At 46.5% G+C, this 24,281-nt stretch overlaps 1 protein-coding gene across 1 annotated transcript in view; it reads left to right on the forward strand.

The window, feature by feature from the left end:
• The window catches only part of ZFHX2 (zinc finger homeobox 2), a 545,334-nt gene that overhangs the window by 287,084 nt on the left and 233,969 nt on the right, over positions 1-24,281 (forward strand). The window contains exon 5 of the mRNA XM_086923724.1: positions 20,971-21,042. Within this exon, the coding sequence (XP_086779850.1) occupies positions 20,971-21,042 (72 nt within the window). The remainder of the gene's footprint in view (positions 1-20,970; positions 21,043-24,281) is intronic.

Here is a 24,281-nt window from a genome sequence, read left to right on the forward strand (position 1 = left end):
TTGGGGCAGTCGAGGCAATGAAGCACCTGCCTTCACTTGAATATGTACTGGTGGGATAACCATTTGTCCCACATCAGTATCTGATGTAGCCCACAAAGTGCTAGGTAACGATGCTAGAGCAACATCATCTTTAATGAGACAAGACCTCTCAACCATCGGATAGTTGTCATTTAAAATAACACGCACACCTTCTGGGAAACAACGTATTGTAGCACGAAAATGTTTGAGCATATCGATATCAACAATATTATCGGGTGTGTTAGAGGAAAGCATAAATGGACATGCTGCAGTGAATTTATCTAGACTAAATGCAAGTGGCTGTGACACTGTGCTAAGGGAAGGTGTCCCATCAAATCCTATTGATATCATTGCACCAGACAGGGGAGCCCTAGGATCCAATTGTTTAGACAGAGCACTACGAGTAGCTCCTGTATCAACCAGAAAGCGATCAGTAGAACCCAAGACATTTGCATCGACATAGGGACCTCTCTGATCTACTGGGACCTCGACCGGTTCCTTACCCCATCCTAGGCATTCCTATGCATAATCGGAATCCTTAGGGCCATCAGCCAAGTAATCAGACATTTGGTATTGGTTTCGTCTGTCAAAGGTATTGAAAGAAGTTGGGTTGGTTTCAACTGCCTCAAATCTGGTATGACTATCCAAGCCTCCCCTATTTCCTATGTACCCTGGGCGGCCTTTCATACTACCTCTACCCCGTTGATACTGCTGACCTCGCAAAAGGGGGCACTCAGAACACCATTGTCCAATCTTCTTACAATACACACATTGATCAGAAGACAAAGTTGTTCGAGGGAAGGGGGGTACACCAGGGCGATACATCGTACGTCCACCTCTCGCACTACCTCTAAATGATAGACCATAGACTTGAGCCAACAAGACTTTCGTTTTTAAATCCTTAACCTTTTTATCCTCCTTGCCTTTTGCTTCCAATTCCTGACGCTCATAATACTGGGCCATAGCCAAAAGGGAGACGGGGAAGACGTAGTCCATGAACTCTCGCTTGCCTTTAGGCGACTAGCTATTTCTGGCAACATGTTAGCGACAAATTTGTCAACGAACAGGTGCTTACCCGTGTCATCTGTCAATGACTGCCCACTATAGTCATGGAATGTCTCTTCGAATCATGTAAAAAAATCAGAAACTGACTCATCCGCTTTCTGTTTACAAGACGTCTCTGCTCTACTCCAAGGGGTATAGACCCAATTATGAATAAAATATCCCTTCGCATTATCAGAAGTTTTATCGTCACTTGTTCCCGCTCCCTTTGGAGGAACATACAAAGGCACAGCTTCACGCATCGGCTTCACAGTAACTACAAAATCACCAGTGTATTTATCTGTCCCTGCAGCTCATTCTTGTTGCACTGGAGACTGAACTGTTTGTTCAGCTGTAGCTTTATCAGCTGCCTTTCTTTCTTCCCGTAAACAGAATGCCTCAACGCGCAATTTAACAACTCGCCTAATTAGATTGGACACCTGTGAAGAAAGAAAGGTGCCTTCACTTAACTGTTTATAATCAGAATTTATATCAGAGGGCTCTAGAGTGCCAGAATGTTTTCTAAAACTGAATATTACCTCCCTAGTAAAAGCTTCTAAAAAATATAACTGCTCTAAATCTGACCATTGCTGAATCATTGCTATGAGGTCTGGGGTGAAGTCACTCCCAGGAGCTGCTTTACGAGCAGCAGATCTAAGGGTAGCCTTATGATCAGTGGTTAAAGTAGAGCGAGTTGCCTGCCCAATTTGCTTATCGTCCTCTTTTTCATCTGAAGAAAAATGCTCATCATCAGTAACTTCGTTCTCAGGGGCGCTAGAGAATTTATACGAGGACGGAGGTCTATCTAACAAAATAGAATTATCTTGAGGTCTATTAAGTATGGGATAAATGGGGCGCCTAATAGGATGCTGGCCAGTTACCTCTAATTGATGCTCCCTATCTTATTTCTCTTTTAGTTCCTTCATCTCTTTATTTTTCATTTCTAATGCTTTCTGGTAAATTGGCTTGCAATGTTCTTTTTCTGCTATAGCTTCTTCTCTCGTCACTCTCTCATTCACCTCTTTCTCTCACATTCGTACACAATCAAACATATCTTGCTGTCTCTTTCTCTGAAACAGACACTGCTCAACCTACTGAATCTTCTTAAAATCAAAAGACCCATTTACTGGCCATCGTAGATCAGGATCCTTTTTCGTATATTTCTTCCACAGTGTACTATACATTATGAAAGAAATACCGTATTTAATATACATAAACCTATTAGGTGTCCACTCTAGGGGAGCCGGCTGACTACTTTCTAGATCCATATTGGTACCTCCAAGACAGCAACACCTTGTACGAATTGTGCTAGGAGCAGGCATGCCAAAAATATTATAATAAAATATAATATTCTAATCAAATAGTATTTGTTTAAAGTGTATCAACAGTAGAGACAAAAATCTCCTCATTTTTTTTAAAGTAATTTTTATTGCAGACTTACAGGACATAGAATATTTCCATACATACATTACATCTCTGGCTCCTCTGTGCCCTGTTCTCTGTTCAGCTCCGTACACAGCCTTTAGGCCTACAACCCGGAGGTCGGGCGGCGTCAAGCAGGGAAGTGTTAGAAGCTTGAATATATTAGCAATTACAACCCTTTCGCTTAGGAGTGTGTGTGTCTGCTTTTTAGTTTCTTCCCGCATCCTCCCCCTTGAATTCTTTTAACTGTCCCCAACGCCCTACTCCCCTCCCAGAGCCCCCCCCCCCCAGATCCGACCACCTGCGTAGGAGGACTCGTTAAGCCTGAATCTATGGGTGTTATCAGGAGTTAATGATTATCTAGGTGTGTGATGTGCCCGGCGTGTCTTGGGAGTTGTCTCAGTCCGGGTCCTCCTCGTCCTCCTGCAGTGTGCTATCTCCCATGCTGCTGCCGTATCCAGTGCCCTAACGTCTGGTTTCCGACGAGCCGTTTGGTATCGAAGTGTACTTTCACAAGCAGCCCATTTCAGGAACTCATTGAGCCATCGCCTGTGCGTGGGACTCACTCTCGCCTTCCAAAGTCTTGTGATTTCTCTTTTGGCCAGAAGCAGGCTCATATCTATGAATTTGCTTGTGGTCTTGTTTTTGGCCGTGTGTGGGAACCAGTGCAAAATACAGACCGCCATATCAAATTGTAGAGTTCTGTCTGTTACCTCGTTTAGCGTATCACCAATCGCTCGCCAGTACTCCCGTAGGTCAGGGCAGGACCACAGCATATGGTCCAACTCCGCTCCCTCTGAAGTGCATCGTGGGCACGCCGCCTCGGCCACCCTGAAATTTTCCTGATTTTACCAGGAGTCATGTAGGCTCTATGAAGGACGTAAAAGTGAATTTGTTGGAAATGCGCATTTCTCGTGCTCTTCTGTGCCCGCCGCACTATCCGGGCCCAAGTCGTCTCAGGAATCTCCCTATTTAGGTCCGACCTCCATTTGGCTTTTAGCACCGTTAAAGGCGGCAGGTTCTCCCGGAGCATTCTGGAGTATAAGCATGTTACAGCCTTGTAAGTCCCGGCCGCCATCATGGTGTATGAACAGGCCATGGTCATCGTTGGTTCCGCGAGTCCCCGCTTCCAATGCGCCTGTATGGCCCCAATCACACCGGCATGCAGAAGGTATCCTCCTCGCGGGAGGTCAAACCGCTCCTGCAGATCTTGATACGGGATGAGCGCTCCATCCTCGTAGAGGTCACCAATCACCTGTATCCCCTAGTCCTCCCAGACCTGCAACTGCGACCAATCCCCCCATGGGGGAGCGCAGTCACCATTCCAAGAGGTATCTCTGGAGCATATGGGTGTCGTGTGCCCGCGCGGCGTTGGGATCGGTTCCAACAGAGCCTGAATGTTTGCTCTTCGAGTGTTAAATCTCGAAGGGCGATCCTCTGTTGCAAGGTTATATAAGCTAAGACATGCCGCGGAGTGCCCCCGTCCCTCTCGTGTTCCCGACCACGGAATACTCTCGCCACCTCCTGTGTGAAGAGCTGCAATTGAGCTGCAAGATAGTAAAGCTCGAAGTCCGGGACCGCTAGGCCTCCCTCGTCTTTCAGGCGGGTGAGCGTTGTTAATGCTGGTACCCAGACAGGTAGGTCGCGGCAGGGCAATCATTTTCAGTAAAGAGATGCGGCCGGTTACCGAGAGCGGGAGTGTGGCCCAAAAGGCCATGCTTCCCTTCAACGCCCGCAGACATCGGCCCACGTTGCCTTCCAGCATATCTGCCGCCGTGTGGTACACGTATACTCCTAGGTATTTCAGGCAGGTGGGCTCCCAGTTGAGTAAGGGTCGGTGGGTGGGCCATGCTATATCCCGTCGCAGAGGAAACAAGCATGTCTTAGACCAATTAACTTTCAAGCCCGAAAGCTCTCCAAACTGCGTGAGCAGTCTCTCCGCACCCTCCAACGCTTCTTTCGCGTCCTCTAGGAATAACAATAGGTTGTCTGCGTACAAGGAGATGAACTGTTGACCCCCTCTACTGTCTATACCCTTAAAATGTTTCCCCGTCTGGGCCTCAGCCGCGAGGGGTTCAATCGCCAGGGCGAATAACAGGGGGATAGGGAGCAACCCTGCCGGGTACCTCGTTCCACCGGGTATTGGTGTGAAACAAGGGATCCTACCCGCACTCTTGCCCCCGCCGCTGTGTATAAAACTCGCGTCCATCTGATATAGCCTTCCCCCAGGCCAAAGCGTTCCATGACTTTGTATAAGTACTCCCACTCCAAACTATCAAATGCTTTCTCAATGTCTATCGATAGGACTAGGGGCGTCTGGGCTCCTGAATATGTGTTCTCCAACAGTCATGTGAGTCTCCTAATATTTATGGTCGTGTTGCGCGCAATAATAAATCCGGACTGGTCTGTGTGGACCAAGTCAGGCATGTGCTGCAGAAGTCTGGCTGCCAGTATAGCACTTAAGATTTTGTAGTCCGTGGTCAGCATGGAAAGTGGCCTATAGGAAGTTGGGCTGCTGCTCTCCCTCCCAGGCTTCAGCAAGAGGATCACAAGCGCCTCGTGCATAGATTGGGGCAGGCAGCCAGCAGTTCTGGCCTCGTTATATACCGTTTGGAGACGCGGTGCCAGCAGGTCCAAGTATTTGCTATAGAATTCTATGGGCAACCCATCTAACCCCGGCGTTTTGTTGCGGGCCATCCGTTTTATAGCCCCCCTGATCTCTCCTAGTTCTATGTCTCTACTCAAGTCATCCGCCTTTTCTTGGTCCAATTGTGGTAATTGTAGATCCTCAAGAAAAGCGTCAATGTCACTCCCTCGTCCCACCAATGCGCTCTTATAGAGGACCTCATAATAGCTCTGAAAGCTGTTCAGTATCTCCGTCTGGGTATAATTTATGCGGCCCCCTTCCCCCTCCATGGCCAGAATCGGGGAGCTTCGTTTAGTGGGGTTAGCCAACCATGCCAGCAGCGTCCCAGCTTTATCCCCCTCAACGTGAGCCCTCAGCATGTAGGCTCTAATCAAAGCTACGGAGGCGCTCCACTTCTACGGCTACTGCTTCTCTAGCTAGGTTAACCTCTTCTTGGAGCTCAGGGTGGCCCGGTCGAGCAATTTCTGCTTCTCGCAATTTGGACTCTGCCTTGTTCAGATCATCCAGTAATACCGTACGCATGCCTACATGTTTCCCTATGCACTGGCCCCTAACTACCACCTTGAAGGCGTTCCATTCCATCGCTCTAGGGGTAGTGGATCCCTCATTTCCGGCGAAGTATTGAGTTATCCCCTCCTCCAGTGTCGCGTGAAACAACGGGTCGTCCAATGTCTCAGGTCGCAGCTTCCAAGTCGGGACGTGCGAGACCTCAATCGCCCAATCTAAAGGGACCAAACATAGGGTTATTATCCGAGATTGTCCTGGTAAGGTACTCAGTCCGTGCTACAGCTGACATTACGAGCGGAGAGCACAGTATTGCATCAATCCGAACGTGTACGTCATGCAGGCTAGATAAGTATGAGTAGTCCCGTTCAATCGGGTGTTGTGTGCGCCAGGCATCTATCAGGTCCCACCCCTTTTTCCAGTCCAATCTACCCTTCGTGAGGCGGTGTACAGGGGAGTCCCTTAGCGGTGGGTGGAATCTATCTAAAGTTGCATCCGTCACCGAGTTGAAGTCTCCTCCAATCAAAATAGGGCCCGCTAAATAGTGTGCAAGTGTCCTAGAAAGTCCCGTCAAGAAGGCCAGCTGTTCAGTGTTCGGCGCATTTATGCGACATAATACTATGTCCCTGCCCTTGAGTCTGCCCTCTACTGCAACATACCTGCCCTCAGGGTCTATTATGTGTCTTGTCGCCTGAAAAAGGGGTGCCCGCCCTTATCCAAATTAACGCGCCCCTAGCAAATGCTGAGTAGGTAGTGTTAAATACTTGTCCCCTCCACCTCCTCTGCAGAGCGATACCTTCCTGTTTTGTGAGATGTGTTTCTTGCAGCAGTGCGATATGTACCCCCCTGCGGACCAGATAGGCATGTACCTTATGTCTTCTTGCCATTGTGTGTATTCCCGCACATTCCAGGTTATACATCGCACTGTACCCGTATTAGCCATTGTCCCTTAGTAGCTGCCGTAGCATCACACAAAACCCTGTCCCTGCGTAAGTGGTGGTGCCCCCCAACATGTCTCCAATTCCTCACATGTCTCGTCCCCCTTTTGATCAGAATCAAACAGTTGCCAATGAAGAAAAACCCCAACAGTTACCTCACCCACCCACCCCAGAACAGGCCCCAATATCAAGCTATCAGTTCCCATCCAAACTCAGTTGTTCTTCTCAACCCCCCACCTATATCACGGTCGTAACTGTGGGTGCCTTAAGGGCTAGTGGAGTATGGCTCAGACCGGAAGGCAGCTACGCAAGCCCCCCCCCGCACCCACTGATCCCCCATGGTTAGCAGCAGTGTGACATCCCGGTGTGTGACCCTCATCTGCATTACCTTTCAGTTCTTAAATACCCCCAACATCAGAAGTGTCCGCTGCCTGTCGCCTCCGTATCAAAGGCTCAAGATCTCTTCTGACATCTGCGGCGTTACCAACGGGCCTTTGGCGCTGTGTACTTCCGACTGGTCTGTCTCCGAGGCGTGGTCCTCCGATTCCGTGCCCTGCTTTGAAGGGGAAGCATCAGATCTCGATAGTGTCTCTACCGCCTTCAGCGCGGCCTTTCTCTCCTCATCCGTTTGGGACGCAGAAGGTTTCCGAGAGCCTTGTTGCCTTCTACGTAGTCTCTGTGATTTCCGCACCTGCGTTGTCATGCGCTCTTTTTCCTCTTGGAATTTGGCACCGTCCGTGCCCGCCTTGTACGTTTCCCACCATGCCCATGCATCCGCTGACGTGAGGAAGAAGAGTGCCTTGTCGTCCAGCACCACCCGAAGCTTAGCCGGGAAGAGCAGAGAGTACGGTATGCCTTCAGTTCTTACTTCGCGTTTGATGGTCAAGAAGGAGGCTCGCATCCGCTGTGTCTCAAAGGTGTAGTCAGGGAATAATGTCACCTTGCTATTTGCTATCTGGAATGGCCCTGCATCTCGGGCTCTCTGGAGCAGCAAGTCCCTGCCCTTATAGTGCAGCAGTTTGGCTATAACCGGTCTTGGCGGTTGTCCCGGTCTAGGCGGTCTAGCCGGGACGCGATGGGCGCGTTCCAGTGTAAAGAATGGGGAGAGGCCTTCCAGCGCCACCGTTGTCTTAAGCCAGTTGTCCAGGTACTCAACCATATCGCCCCCTTCTGTTTTATCTGGAATGCCCACTATTCGGGCGTTACTGCTTCGACTCCTGTTTTCGGCATCCTCAGCCCTCTTCTCCAGTGTTTGTATTCGGTCTAGGGCGTCCGCTAGCTTCCCCTCCATAGTTTTGTGGGCAGGGGCCAACTCACGCAGGGTATCTTCCGTGTCCTTGACTCAGTCTTTAAGTTTGTCGTGGTCAGCACGAAGGAGGCCCAAACCTGACGCCACTTGCGCAATATCCTGTTGCAAAGAGTCTCTCGTCACCGCAATAGCCTCCGGTATGCGGTCTTGAAGTTGTTGCAGGTCTGAAGGCCCCGCTGGAACCCCCTCTGGCGTTTCGGAGGCTGTAGCTCCCTCCGTCTTCCCCTTGTTCTTCACCATGATTACAAGTTGCCCTTTGTGCAGGTGCTCTCAGCGTACCTTGCAGCCCTAAGGATGCCTCCATGGTCTCCTCCCGTGTGTGGGCCCGTAGTGGCTATCCCCGTCAGTTCCGCGGCTCTCCAACTGTATGCTCAAGGGCAGTATTAGTGTCAGTTGACTCCCAGGTGCACGGAGCCGTCCTGGTCAAGTATGGCCTTCCACTTCTAGTTTGTATAGTTTCTTCACTCTCCCCCGGGGTTCATCTGCCAGGTACACCCGGGTCCCCGTGGTGCTTCGCTGCTGGTGGATCTCAAGCGCAGTCAGGTTTCACGCTTCTTGTGGTCTCTTAAAGTCGGGTCCGTACGGTGTGAGATGGACCGGTCAGCCCTGGGCACTCCCCATCCTAATTATACTCTCCTGCCGGTACACGAACCTGGGCTGCGTGCAGGGCTCAAACTTGTTTGTGTTCGGTCCCTCCAACAGGTGGGTATCCGTGCCATCAGCCACCGGCTTGTCTCCTTCTCCCACACACCTTCGCGCCACTTCAGCCACAGGGCCTCTCCTTGGGCCTCCTCAGCTCCTGGGCAGTCTTTCTCAGCTCAGGTCTCTTGTTCATAGGTTCGGGACGTTCCCGCAGCGCTTTCCGGCGATAATGAGGGGTCGTGGGGTCTAACACCCTCCTCAGGCCCCGCGCAAAGTTAGGACTCTTCCTCTTGCTGGGCTCCGTCTGCTGGGCAATCGCGTTGGTTCTCCTGCTCGCCAGCCTCATCCACTGGTGCCTCCGTGCACCTCCGCAGCTCTCAGTGTGATCCGAGGCCGCTCCCGGGTCTAGGCGCTTTCTGGGGGTGCGGCCATTGCCCAGACGTTGTATCCCTCCACTAATTGATTAGCTGCACTCCCTCAGCTCGCTCTGAGTCTCACCTTGCGCCGCCGTGTTGTGATCCATTTCCGGGATCTCCCAATCGTAGGGGGAGGCCGATGAGGCGCCGTGTGCTCCTCTGATAGCATCGGGGGCCTGTCGGACTGCTCTTCTTCCAAGTTCCGCAGTCCGATCCTCGCCTTGCGGGCGGATTGGGGCTCTTGCCGCGGGTGGGCTCCGCGTTACACACCAGCGCCTGGCAGCTCTTCACACGATGCTGGTTCAGCCTCAGCCGCTCAGTCCAGTCACAGGTGCCCCGACTCCGTTGCTTCTCACCTTGCCGTCGTCCCTCTCAAATCTGCCGCTGTGCTGCCCTCGCCGCGCTGTGCCCTTCCGCCTTCACCATCAGGGGGCCTGCCGGCCGTCTCGTTCGCTCAGGCCTTCAGCGATCGTCCATGAGTTGGCCCTTGTCAGCGGTCAGGCTCTTCTCCCTCCAGGCCCTCACGTGGCAGTTCCAGTTCCCTCTGTAGGGGTAAGGAGCTCGTCCCCCTCCGCTACTGCACCGGTTCGATTTCACAGTGCTTTGCCGGTCCCTTAATTGCAGAAACAGTCCTGTCAGAACCCAGTTCCCTGTATCAGGTGGTGTCCTGAATGCCTGTCCGCCTCTCAAACGATTAGGGTCTCCGCAGGGTATCAACCTCGGCAGAGGTACCGCAAATCCAATGCATCAGTTTATGCCGCCATCTTACGGAGCTTCCTCCAGCTCGGTTCGTCTCATGAGCCGGTCAATACCACGATCTGGGGCTTTGGGGCTCGCTGTGCCAATGTCTGTGTACATCAGGTGGTTCGTTGTGCTCTCGAGAGTGCGCCTCTCCTGGGGATGTACCTCACTTCCGAGATCGCCCGTCAGTTCTCTCCGGCATCGGCGGTGTCCGCCATTTTAGGCTCCTACGTGCGCCGGCTCTTCGTCCTCCCTTCTCGACCAGCGCCCTCTCGGCTGGCTCCGTGTGTGCTCCCAGGGGTGCCACTATGTTTCCCCTTGCCTCCGGCGCACAGATGAGGGTAGTCGCGGGCATCACCGCACCGTTTTTCAGGATTAATAGGGGGATTGGGCACGGAGCTCCGAGCTCACGCCGCCATTCCCTCCGGCGTCCAAGCCACGCCCCGAGACAAAAATCTCCTCATTACTTGCCTTTGTTCATTGCAACAAACAAACAAACAAAACCAGAATCTTGGCCAAGCAAATCTGAAATCAAGAGTGTTACTACAGGGACCTTACCAAACCAAAGTCTCCAACCTCCACCTGCCAAACTCTGGGTCGACCTAATGGTCACTAGAGAAACTTATGCCAAAGGAGATCTCAGTCGGGACCGGCCACCACCTGGAGGGTCAGATCGGGAAAACCGGAAAAACACGTCGGTCTGCAAAGACAAAGGGTCTCCTCGTGCAGGGTACCTCCTCAGTAGATTGCTGTCTTCCGTCAAGACCGCTCCTTCAGATGACTGCGTCTCAGATGAGCCCCACATTGGGCGCCAATTTGTGGAAATTAGCCTTTTAGGGGCCCACCGGTGCAGGGGTTCACCCTTATCAGTCCACTGGTCCTTAAACCAATAAAATAGAGATTGGCACGGAAGCTGAAATGACAAGTTTATTAATTACTCATAAGTGGGACTACATCAATACAACACCCTCTGGCGCTGTAGGAGGTAGTGCAAAGAGTACAGAAACCAAGGGTCTTTTATACCCAGCTTGTTGCTGAGTAAGCATGGATACTCAAAATAGAAGGTACAGGCATACACAGGAATAGCTATCGACTAACATGGGCAGACAGATGTCACTTGGTCAGCAAAGTGGGAGAGGAGACAGAACTGCTTACATCAGATGGAATAGCCTGACAGTTACATTTTTAAACAGGTGCATTCTAGCAGCTAGAGGCCTTTCTGAGCTCATACATTGCTCTGGCTTAGAAAAGAAGGAGTTAACTAAAGCTGATGACTCAAGCAGAATAGAAAGGCAGGCAACAGGGAAGACGGCAGAATCACATGGCTTAACAAAATGCATGCCACAATTAAAATGGCTTCAGCTTATGCTAACAGCAATTTCTGCGATTTCCACAGAGGTGTTTGTGCAGGTGGTGCAACTGATGGTATCTTCAAACATGATGGTGACTGCAACTCCCGACTTGTACTTATGGTCTTGCCTGATGAACTTGTAGCTAGCGGGGATAGCTGTAGTGATATCCAGTGCAGAGGTTGGGTTTAGCTATGTTTTTGTGAGGAAGAGCAGGTTTGGACCGTGGTCTGTGGTGTGTTTGGTGAGCGAGTGTGTGTTGAGGAGCATGCATTCAAATGTGGCATGTTTTGTGGTTGGTCTGTGTGAGCTGGTGGCTGGTTTGTGTGATGTGATCAAGTGGGGGGCTGGGTGGTGTTGGTGCGGGAGTTGTGGGTGTTGGATGTGTGAGAGTACATGAGAACTTTCAGAAGGCGCATGTAAACATTCCTTCTATATTGTTGTGTGGTGCTGTGTGGCAGCAGTGCCGCAATTGGCGGCTGGATTTGAAAGCATGGAGCAACTTGGGTGGGAGGGGGAGGATCAGGGTTCTTGGCACTGGGCATGGTCTGGACACTGACAGGATTGCCTTTGGTGTGCCAGCTGCACGTTCATGCTGCAGCCGCCATTTAGTAGGTCCGTGGAGGGGGGAGTAGCGCAGGGGGCATTGTCAAGAAGCCAGTGGTCACTTCCTTTGCAGATGGATAACGGGAAATCCAGTTATTTCACTTCTAGTGCAGATGGATGGTAATCTTACAATTATATTTTGCATTTGATGCCTCTAGAATACAACAGAAGCAGCATGCTCACCATCCTTGGCATAAAAAAACATTTAGTCACAATGTCTGAAGTACAGCAACTGTTTTGCTACTTATCAGTTACCCAACCTGTCATCTTTTCCGGAGTCCCACGCATTTCCAGAATTAGAGTATTTTAATCTGCCACATCTAACGTATAAACAGATTTTGAAATATCGTTGCATTTGAGACAGTGCTCCAGCTTAACTAATAGACTCTTAACACAGGAGTTCATCAGTCTATATTTTTTAACATATCAGTAAATATATTTTAAAGCACATTCTGTTTCTAAACATTTTATATTTATGTTTTTGCAAGATTAAAGTATACTTAATTTTCAGCATACAATTAAAATAGTGAGAGCGCACAACCTCATGCCTGCCACGTTCACAAACGTACCAGACTTAAAGAACTATCAAGTGCAGACAAAATTAAGATAGCATGGTTCCAATCCCTGCATAGTTTGCATACCTAACACACTGCCCGGATTGTAAATTGTATTTATCTAGCTTTTACTACCCCTGATGAGGTGTGGAAGCGTTTTTCTGCAAGTAATAACCTAGTCCGGAACCCAAGATTAGAGTTAAATATTTAGTAGATTAGACAGGTGTTTTCTGTGTTTTTTCCTTGTGGGTCAGTTGTGTTAAGTTTTCGCTCTTAATTTCTTCTGTGTTTAGTAGTGTTTTGAGTAGTGATAGAATATGGAGTATGGATTAGAAAAGGAGAAGTAGTAAGCTGTTATTGGGAATAGTGGACATGTGTGTCTGTTGGTTGGGTGAATTGGCAAAAAAGGAGGGGGAAGTTTGAAATGAGATGAGTCGGGAGATTAGGAATGGGACATGGCTGAAGGAAGGGTAGATATTTTTTATACAAAGCAGAAATATCTATATATATTACCACTTCCAAATCACCAAGATGGTGCACTCTCGGACAGGTGCTGTTGTGCGGGGGTGTTCGCCCATATGCATTCTAGCTCCCAGATCTCTAGAGTAATCATACTCAATAACGAGACGTGGTGAGTTCACCATGATTTATTACAAGGACTCCGGCCAAACAGGCGCATTTCGGCAGACGCCTTTATCGATGTTTGTTGGACGCGCTGTAGCCTCAATTTTTATAATACTCAGTGCATAATACAGCCAGCAACACAAACAAGGGACCACCAAAGCCATCACAAATGTGAAAACAAATAGTGCCGCCATTTTAACGCCGTACAAATACAGTTTACAAATGTCCCTTCATATAGGATGGTACGTATTATATTGCCCCCTCATCAAAAGACATTTCATAAATCTTCTGATTCACATGATTAGGTGTGCAATTAGTAACAGATTACATTTATGCAGTTTGTCACGTAAATACTTTGACCAGATTTAGTATATTAATAATAAATCGCTAAATAGCCCTTCATAATATAGGCGAATGATAATATTCATGTTATTAGATCACACAACATCTCACCCTGTATGGGTAACTCCACCACTCATTAAATGTGAGATGGTCTCAGACAATACTTTCTAACTGATGGTGAGTGCCTCCTTTCATAAAGCCCTGAATCGGCCATTAACATATGTGTTGCAAATATAGGCATGTTGCTTTATACAATTACCTTCCTCATGTGGCTAAGTGTAACAGATTTCTGAACTTTTCTAATCTCATCATTTTCAATAGTAATCATGCCTGTAATCGAGAAAGGAGAAAGTGCAAAGGGTGGTAAAGAGGGAGAGTTTCAAGAAGAGGAAAGAGGAAAGGAAAAAGTAACAGCAGGATCAGACAACGGATCCTACTTACGATTTGGAAGACATATCAGCAAGAATAGCAAAAATAGCAATAATAGCAAATCACAATCTATGCACAATTCAGCTGTCTACAAACTAACTCAATTCAGTCTCCTAAATGGAATTCAGTCTCCTAAATGGACTGCCAGTTCCTCACTGCTGTTCTTCCCCAAAGGTGTTTGGGTCTGTAAATCTATGAAATAAGGTAATTCTAAACGTCGGAGACGCAAGATTTTGTCCCCTCTCCTGGGGTTTACTGGAACGTGATCAATGCAGTAAAAAGTGAGGAGATCCTTGTTACGTTGGTGTGCTTTGTGAAAGTGTCTCGTAACAGGATATGTTGTATCCCCATTAGTTATCTCCCTCATATGTTCTAATATGAGTACCTTGGTTGGGTGAATAGTGCTCCCAATATACCTAAGGCAGTACGGCAGTTTAAACAGTACACTGTATAAGGTGTTGTGCAGGTTAAACATTTCTTGATGTTTCTCGGTTTGCTCACCCCTGGCACATTATACGATTGTACTCTTTTATTACAGGCCTTACATTTCCCACATGGAAAAAACCCATTCAGTGTTGTCACTCCTGATTTTACAGCCTTCTTAGTCTGATGGCTGTGAATCAGTTTACATGATAACTCATGATAACTAAAATGGTGTATGAGAAGCAGACGCACTACAGAGCAACGCTGGTATTGGTAACAGGGGTTATCATGTCCAAGCAGCCAGCAGACAGAAGGATGGATAACGGTGCACAAGAGCATAACCCCAAGATAATACTCTTATTGGGACATAACTAAATAATAGTGATGTGATTGTACCTGCCCTAGTGGGCAAAGCACATAGAAGCATGAAAATATCAAGAACATAATTAATAATAAGAGAAAAAAGGGCTGAAACTACAAAGGTCATAATAATGATATCCCAAGTGGCACACCATATAACCAGACAGTAAATCAAAGTCTGCTGTTACAAGAGCGTAGCTACTTAGAGCCGAGGTTATCCATAAATACACCAAATGCTAGTCTAATACAGCCCCTGTGGGCTAGCTGGACATACTCCTCGTGATCCAGCAGTTTCTCACAAGTCCCAGGACATGGCAGATCTTCATAGCCACCGTAGACCCACAGGGAGCGCCTGGATCCTCACAGTGTGTCATGAATTTATGTTAAGCAGATGGAACCTCCATGATGTTGTCTTCTAGAATGGGAACCATGTGTCGAAAAGAGTGTGGAAGATGAGGAAAATCCAGTGCAGAGCATAGCAGGGGGAAAGTAGAGAAAAGAACAAAGAAAAAGAGAAACACATAATCATTTTTTTATTAGAAAGTTTTAGCATGATCCGTCAATTGAGGGTAAGGAAAAACATGGGGTCCCAAAACACAAAATCCCTATGCATTTTCCATAGACTTCTTTAAGAAAGGCTACAGCAAAAGTTGCTAAACAGAATTACACCAAATTTGGCAGGAAGCTAGGTCTTGGTACACAGGTTGTGCTTTTTGTTATTTGGTGTAAGTTTGAGATATAAAGGTTAAACGAAATATCTGGACGTTTGGGTTATTGGACTCTCACTAGAGTTCCTTAAAAACCAATACAAAATAGAGCATTCTGATTGACCCAGGGAGCTTTTTTCCCTGTGGGCCAATTAACTCCCACAAGGGCCAGCTCTCTGATTGGCTGCCAGCAACATGAGAAGAATGTTGCTGGTAGCCATTACAAGACTCTGGGGTGTAGTCCCCTGCCCTTAACAAGTAAAATATATATATATATATATATATATATATATATATATATATATATATATATATATATATGAGGGCAGGCTAGGGATCCACAACTCCCCTCCAATGATATGCTCTATATGAAGAGTCAAACACAAATGTTAACACTTGCTTCTGGACAGTAGCGTGAGCGTTTGTCAGTTTTGATGGCGTGATCGACCTTGCTCCCATCCGGGATACATTTCTATCCTGTTGCTCCATTTTGCTGCCCCGGGGAGCATTGAATCCACGTTTCAGTTTCAGAGAAGGGGAATGTTTGGTGCCAATATAGTGTTGTTGGCAGTCTGTGGGAAGTCGTCTGACCAATTTGACAATATTGATTTTCACCTTAGCATCCATCTGGTTCTGTGGAAGAGTGGTGTTGGACTTTATCAGTCAGAATAGAGAACCGGTGGGCTGTGGCCCCCCTCTTTCTCTCCCTGTTTTTATATTGCATTGGAACTTTCATATTGTGCCCTGAAAAAGGGTTGTGGTTGGCTGGCCACATAACACCTTCTCTACTCCCTCTCTGACGTGGCAATGGAACACCATGTACTATGATGTCATAAAGTGTCTGAATAACCCCACTATAAATTGTATGAGGATATGCCCTACAAAAACCTGTAAATGTTTGTCAGGCCATTAATTTATTAGAATGTATAGCAATTAATTCTTTACCAGGCATTGTATCTGGGGACAATCTATTTTTTTGGATCCTTGTTGGTTCTACATCATTGAGGCATGGTACAAGAGGGTTTTGAATGATGTGTTAGGTAGGAGTGGTATCTATGACGTCTGTAAGTATGATGAGTTTTAGTCTGTGAGGGTGAGATGGTTCTCTAATGTTAAAACATAATGGATAAGTTACTATGTTCTAAAATATTGATTATGAAAAGTATAAATAAATAAAAACAGTTGATTTACTCGATGTAGAAAAGTTTTCTGTGTTATTGACATTTGTATTTGACTCTTTATATAGATCATGTAATTGGAGGTGGGTTGTTTTTCTTCTCTTCGTACTTTAGTCCCTGTACTGCACCAACATTAGTTTACATTGGTATAAATAAAAAGGAAAACATAGGCAGAATTGCCACAATCCCACGGAATGCTTGCTGTCTGGGCCGCTTCGTTCTATCAATGGGAAGGGGCCCAACAAAATTAATATATCTGGGGGGGCTGCTCGGCTCTGCTCCTCGAGTTATCAAAGGCTTCACAGATTCCACCCTCTGGGCCAAAATTTCTAGAAATGGGGAGAGAGCCCCAGGACCCCATCCTCCAGGGCTGGCTCACTGGCTATGTTTCGAGGAACCCACCCCTGGGACATAGTGGTTTTCGCTGCCCTCACCGGCATGGGCAGGGTGTGTTTGCTCCTGCTTGGAGGGACCATTTTTGAATCTCGCACCAAGAAGGAGCAAACAAATGCTCCCGCCGGCTGGAAGCAGACTTTATCTGCTTCCTTGCCCGCACTGATGCAGGCAGGGAAACAGATCAAAATATTGCTTCCGTCTGGAATGGGGAGCATTAGTAGTGTCTCCTTCTGGATGGAAGCAATTTCTGCTCCTAGTGTATGGGTGGAGCCAGCTGGGGTAATTGGGACCCCCCCAACAAATGTATAGTGTGTGCCCTTTATTGATGCAGGCCCCAGGTAATGGGTCCCCTTGGGTACAGAAAAGGTTCGGGTGGTGCCCCTCCCCTTTAATTTTAGTAGTGGCCATGGGGTCTCCTGAGCCTAACAAGGCTCGGGGAGGGGGAACCATGCGACCCCCCTCCCTTTCATTTAAAAAACAGCTCTGGGGGATAGGGTCCCCAGGGTCTAACAAGACTAGAGGGACACATGCAGCCCTCTCCTTTATTTTAAGTAGTGACCCTGAGAGATACTGTCCCCAGGACCTAATAAGGCTTGGGGAGGGGGTCCATGTGCACCCGTTCATAAAAAAGGCCTTGGATGATAGGGTCCCTAGGGCCTAATAAGTTTGTGGGGGTTATGTAGCCCCCACGTCTTTAATTTGAAAAACGTAGCCTTGGTGTGATAGGGTGCCCTAGGGTCTAATAAGGCTCAGGGAAAAGGGGCACATGGCATCCCTCCCCTTTAATTAAAAAATAAAAACGGCCCTGGGGTTGGGCTCCCCAGGGGCTAATAAGTCTGGAAGAGGGTGGCTTCTTGGCCTCCTTCCCTTTTAAAACAAAAAAAGGACCCAATAACATCGCCTCCCCTTACCCTTTAAAAAAACATAAGGTCTTGTGGCCAGCCACGCGAGGCGGGGGTCTGGCTTTACATATGGCATTAGACTTTTTATTTACATTTTTTTAAAAACTAGAAATTCAAACAAAAACAAAGGTTACAGTAACAATAACCTCTTCGATGCGGTGCAAATTATGCCGCAGTGCGGTCGAATTTGACACTTGTGCAGTTTGGACGGCCCCTGGCCGTCTGATGCACACGAGCACCGTGATGTCGGACGGCTGGGGGCCGCCCGACGCAAGGATGAGGTTAAAGTTAGATGATAAAACAATCTTTTTTTGTTTAAAAAACAAGCCTTAGTAACTGACTGAAAAAAACAAAGGCTAAAGTAACTTTATAGTTAGGTGAATATATCAGTGACAACATTAACGTTTTGAACTAAAACAACCACAGAAATTCACCAGTTACAGTTAGCAGAGCTAACTATAACTTGCACCCCCGCCATGCACCGTTTATAACCTCACATATTACATCACTTGTCACATGTTCTATGACATCATTTATAATATCACTCATGACATCTCAAATGACATTATTGATGACATTGATTACATTTCTCTATAAATGTGTATAGCATGAGAGCTATGAAAGTTAATTAATATGAAACATCATTAATGCTATCATACATACAAACCCCATAGGTAAAGCAAGCTTGTGTTATGCGCAACATTGGCCCTATACCATTCACTTCATGGGTAGCCGAGTCAGTCTGTTAAGGGAGAACCAAGTTCCTCCTGATACTGAAGCCCTGTTGCCTAACAAATGCCCTACTATGGACATTCTTTACCTGTATCAAACTCCTGACAGTTACTTAACTTATATTGATAAATCGAGTGGATACAAGTAGAAAAGTGGGTATTGCTAACATTGTTTACAATATGGAGAGAGTTTGCAGACAGTAAATGTAAATGTAAATGTATAGGCATTTATATAGCGCACTACTTACCCGTAGGGTCCCAAGGCGCTTAGACCGCTGCGAAACCCTTCCTGGCTTCCCTGAGAGATGGTCCCTTAATGGGTATCTCCAGGGTGAGACCAGGCATCCCCGGCGGTCTGGTGGGGCCGTTAGTGAAGATGAGGCAAGCTAATGCCCAGAGTTGCCGAGTGTGATCGCTGATCAGAGTGGGCACCGAGGCGAGAGAATTATCGAGTCCGCTGACCCTGGCCAAGAAACCTGCCGCGCCGGGAATCGAACCCTGGTCCCGGGCCGTCCTCTGCTCTCGGGTCTGCCGCCTCTAACCAGTGAGCCACACTACTTCACTACCAGTGAGCCACACTACTTCACAGTGAAACTCATGAGAGATACACCACAAAGTATTATAAAGTATCTACTAAGAGCAGTGTACACTCTATGCAAATCGTACTCAAAGGTCGACTATTCACCTAAAACCAAGGTCTGAAAGTGATTAAGATCATACTACCTGCAGCCTTCATACTGTGGTGAAGCTTTACAGATAGCCCATTTTCTGAAGCAAAACAAGCACATTTACATAAGTTAGTACCTAGTGCACACAGTCTTCTATGTTAAGTAGAAGGATCATGCTGAGACGATTCTGTCTAATAACTTAAGGCTGCTTACAATACTTAGTATGTAGTACGTAGAAACTGATCCCTACTGTAAACTTTTTCTATCATACCAAAAACCTTGTGTGGAACATAATGAACACAAGTCGTCAACTGTTGCCTGCACAAAGAGTTACTCTTTATTACTAAGATTTATAATGTGTTCAATACCTCAGCACCTGTGCATTAGGAGTACATGCATTTCGTAAACACTTTCATAGCTTAGCTGGGCAAAGGCTGTACAAAATCAGGTCAAAAATTAATACAGTAGCTACCCACCACTATGTAAACTATAAAACAAACTAGCACACTTATTGGAGATGTCTTCAGTGAGGTCACAAATTATGTCATAGACCATGCCATGAGGGTTTTAATATATGAGTAAATCTGCAACAAATGGTGGGGATGCAAGTTAAGGTTAGCTCTGCTGACTATAACTGGTAACTTTCTTTGCTTTTTTTAAACAAAACAATAATGTTGTCACTTACATTCACCTAACTATAACTTTTTTTTTTAACCTTTGTTTTTGTCAGTGTCTATATCTATATCTATATTGTATGGAAATACGCCTATCCATGTATACATAGAAGTAGTATGTTTTACATATGTATCTAGTGGTGAAGTTTTCAAAGACATTTTAAAACTATTAACTGGAATTAACGTAGCCCTACATCTATACTATACACATGACACACACACAATACATACAGGCAGAGCTTTTAATATCTTGTACATACTGTTTCAATACACTGTTGTAAACGTCAAGCTCTTCTACGGAATATAACACTATGCACAAGATGTCGGGGTTTGACCTAAACACAAGACTCAATGCAGCCGTACTTTCAGTAATGCTCAGGACAGACACGTGAACATCCCTTTGACATGACATTCCCTGCATCTGTGCTTCCTGCAACCAAACGATAAATATTTGTCCCCCATTTCCATTGAAAGCAAACATTGCAACAACTGTGAGCTCACCAGTAGTGCTCCGTACACTGGTGAAACTGCTCATCTTTTTGAACTGATACTGTTCTGCTGATTTTGGACCAGCGAGGTGTGGTCTCATTTAGACATAGGCAACTTATGAAACGGATGTGCCATGTCATCCCTGTGGGCAGTATGATGAATTAAAAGCATTAGTGTGACGGGAACCTTGTTGCTTCAAACATTCGAATACATTTTTAACTCACTTGCCAGTCCTCAGATCTTGAAAGGTGTACTTCTTCAATGGAGACCTATTTGTTTAAAACGGTAGAGGTGATTTACTTACATGTTCTTCGGATAATATGTAGGGAAAGCATTAAATGAGGTTTGTATACGCCTGATCTTGCACCCAGATCCCCCAAGATAAAATGGTCCATGCAAGTCCCGGAAGAGGGTGGGTGGTGCTAGTAGGGAAGTGAGCAGCAGTGTCCTTAGAAATATTTTTCCAATTTAAGCTCTACTTGCTGCTTTAGCGCCTCTCAACCTTCTGCATCCCGCTTCCTTTCACCCCTAGTCCGGCAGCCCTCACCAGCCATTACCTCATGTATGCCTCTTCTGTCACCAAGTATTCAAAGAGTCCATACTCAGTTGTATTTTATGTACATACCAGCCTTACTACAGCATTTCTAAACATCTACATTTTGTAAATGTTTTTCATTGGTTGCCATAGTTAATATATGTTTGACTCTCTGTTTTCAGTATGCATTTTACAGTCCTCTCTGATGGGTGGCACTTGTGTTTTTATAAGATAATACATGTATAAAAGAATGAATAAATGATTGAATGTACATATAAACCACAATACCACAACAGACTCAAAAAATCATCTACTTGCATTACAGGGAAAGTGGTGACATCCTCCCCAGAGGCCCCCACCGCAGAAAAAGAGGAGCACAGCCAAGGCACCACCCCCAGTGAGTATTCAGTGCATGTGCAAGCAACCAGGACAGAGAATGAACCTATAACCACTTCAAAGTCAAATCATGCAGTACCTCCCAATACCCAAAGGGCTGCGCTATACTTACAAGTACAAGGACATGGCACAAGTCCTAAAAAAAAGAGAAGTGGGGGGACTAAACAGGTTAGGCAGTATGCAAGTGAAATCATGACGTAAGCCATCTCAGTGCATGATGTCCCGATGTGTGACATTGCATGTGACATCATAGGTGACCTCACTGGAAGTACCATCACAAGAAGTGACATCAGATATTAAGACCTCACACATCTGTTTATTAGGTATATCATGAGTACAGTTAAGCGCATTATTAAAGTTAACAATTGAGATTTGGCGTCTGGTTGTACACAAAAAGTGGCGCAATTCCAACGCAAAATCTGGGCCTCAACTAATACATTCATTTTTTTAACCCTGCCACAAAGAAATTGGCAACCAGGTGAAGCATGGCAGTAGATCTTTAATGTATAATTGGTTGCAAAGTCTACATTTTAAAAAATTTAATTGGGTTAAGGTATGTGCTGTAAAGATGCCCAGTAAATCTCAAAGAATAGTAATAATGGTGAGATAACTCTGGTGGTTATTGGTTAATGCATTTGACGGAGAGATCTGTGTTTTGTAAAGTCCTAGATTTTAATCGAAGTAGTAGAGAAGTTAAATGTGTCCCCTTCAAAGCACATCATCTAACACACAGATGACAGATTTTTATTTTATGTAGATAGTAAATTGGGTTACTGCTTTTAACACAGAGATTATTTTGTTACCCGCAGTTCATAAATTGTAATATTTATAAAAACCGACATGGACATGTGACTTCTTCACCTTGTAACCCTCACTGTCTCATGTACCTCATCTTGTACATTGATTTACTCACGTACATGATTTATTGTCAATGTATTGTGTATGTTTTGTAAAAGAGCCCTGACACCCTGCATTGGGTTGCATAGCATTATAAAAGAAATAAAACTGTGCTATTAAAATTGTTATTTGTGTAACTACTAGGATAGACAAACACACCTGACATTCTTACCATGCATGCATCTCTTATATACAGGGATTGAACAAAGGCAAAATCACACCTCTCTTAAGTGCCTATGAAGAAATAACAAGCTGTGTGCCTTTCTTTCTCCTGCATAGCATTTACATTTAAGTGCAAGGTTCCAGGCCGCCCCAGTCAGGATATTAAAACAAAAGGAGGCCTGATGGCCCTTAACTTCGGCCCAGCTGGAGGTGAAAAGAAAAGTTCCCTGCTGCCTGCACATACTGCTGGGAATCGAAAGCAGACATCATGCAGTCACTGCTGAACTTGTCCTGGTGTCTGAAAATTGCACTGGGACACGTTCATCATATTTCGTGAGGCCCAACTTCTTGGCAGGCGGGACGGTGTCCACCCTGTGAAAATAGTGGGTGAACTCCATATACCCCCCGACTTGTGCCCTGTGCAAGGAAAGTGTCACTAGTACCTGTGGGTGGCCTGGCCCCGTACTGGTGGCACATGAGGATCCATGGGGTGAAGGGGATCTTGGTTTATGGTTTGAATCTTTTTATTGAAGTTTTTATCATATAAAAAAACAATCATGCAGGTTTAGCAGTCATCTCGATAACATTGCTAAATTCATGTCCCTTCAGGGACAAGCCAGATCCGTTAGTGCGATAATGGGTCTGTGCTAAGTTAGAAAAAACCTTACATGCTATATAATTAGCAAGTAGAAATATAACAGTACGAAAACATCATGAACCCTCCCCTTCCCACCCACCACCCATGTTCCAAGTCCACCACCTAAGCTATCTAAACTTGGTCTCAATCTCTAGTCCATCTGCTGCATATCAGAGAGGCGTAGTAGGGGGAGATATCTGGGACAAGTAAATTCCCGAAATTCAGAGGCCAATATGGATAGAAAGGGTTGCCATAGTAAGACATATTTGGATCCCTCCCCCATTGTTGTCAGTGTTAGCTTCTCCATTCCAAGTACATACCACAGGCGGTGTAGCCAGCCCATGAAGGTCGGGATGTGGGAGGTACGCCAGTGTATGAGTATATTTTGCATTGCTGAGCCTAGCGCAATTGCTATCCGGCGGCCTCTACGGGAGCGCAATGGATAGGTCAGGGGGTTTGGGAGCCCCAAAAGAACATATCCAGGAAAATATGTATTTTATGTATCAAAGTGTTTATCTACTTCGTCCAGCACTTGTTTCCAATAAGGTTGGATATGGTCGCACTCCCACAATAAGTGTACCAAAGTGCCTACGTTTTCGCAGCCCCGCCAACATGTCGCTTCTCGAGTGTGGTCTATTGCGTGGAGACGCTCAGGGGTATAATACCAGTAGGTCGCTATCTTTGTGAGGGTTTCAGTGAGTCCCATGTGATAGGCTGAGTGATGTGCTCTATAGTATATTTCCTCCCACTCTCTGTGACTGTGTGTCCTGCTCAGTTCCCTCTCTCAATGCGCCCGGCCGGAGCTGTAAGTGTGAGCATATCTGGCCTGTAACATCTTGTATAAATCGGATATTAGCTTTTTGTCTGTTGTGGGCGTAATGAGCCATTGTTCATAGGGAAGAAGATGTCTTATCAGCCACGGAGCGGACCTGATCCTTGAGCGCCCAGTGTCGTGCTTGCAAATAGCGAAGTCTCTCTGCCTCGGGCATCCCATATTCCTATTTACATTTGTAGAAAGGGATAACTCCCTCTGTGGTATACATGTGATACAGGAATCGACACCCAGAGGGTCGCCATCTTGCAAAGGCTAACGTGTCCATACCCGGAGTGAAATCTGGGTTGTCCATCAACGGAGTGAGCGGAGACGGGAAAGTAGTAAGTTCGTGTTTAAGGTTAATTTGATCCCATATCTCCACGGGGACTCGCATAATATGTGAAGCATATAAATTAGGGGGCCTATGTTGTTTGCGGAGAAAGGGGATTTCCTGTAGGGGTCTGGCAGCCACTGGCTGGTCTTGGAATAACAAATGTTTTTCCGATTTTCAACGATTCCACTCAACCAGTAGGCGCAGTTGGGCTGCCTAGAAGTAGAGCTGTAAATCAGGGAGTCCGAGTCCACCTCTCTCCGGGGGAGTGTCACCAGCCTCTGCTTCAGGCGCGTCTTTCGACCGTTCCAGATGAACTGGGCAAGTTCTGATTGTGTCTGCTGTATCCAGCCTGAAGGTGGCCTGAGAGGGATAGTACGAAACAGATAAAGGATCTTG

This window comes from Lissotriton vulgaris, chromosome 5, assembly GCF_964263255.1.
Source record: "Lissotriton vulgaris chromosome 5, aLisVul1.2, whole genome shotgun sequence".
In the NCBI taxonomy this organism is placed as follows: Eukaryota; Metazoa; Chordata; class Amphibia; order Caudata; family Salamandridae; genus Lissotriton; species Lissotriton vulgaris.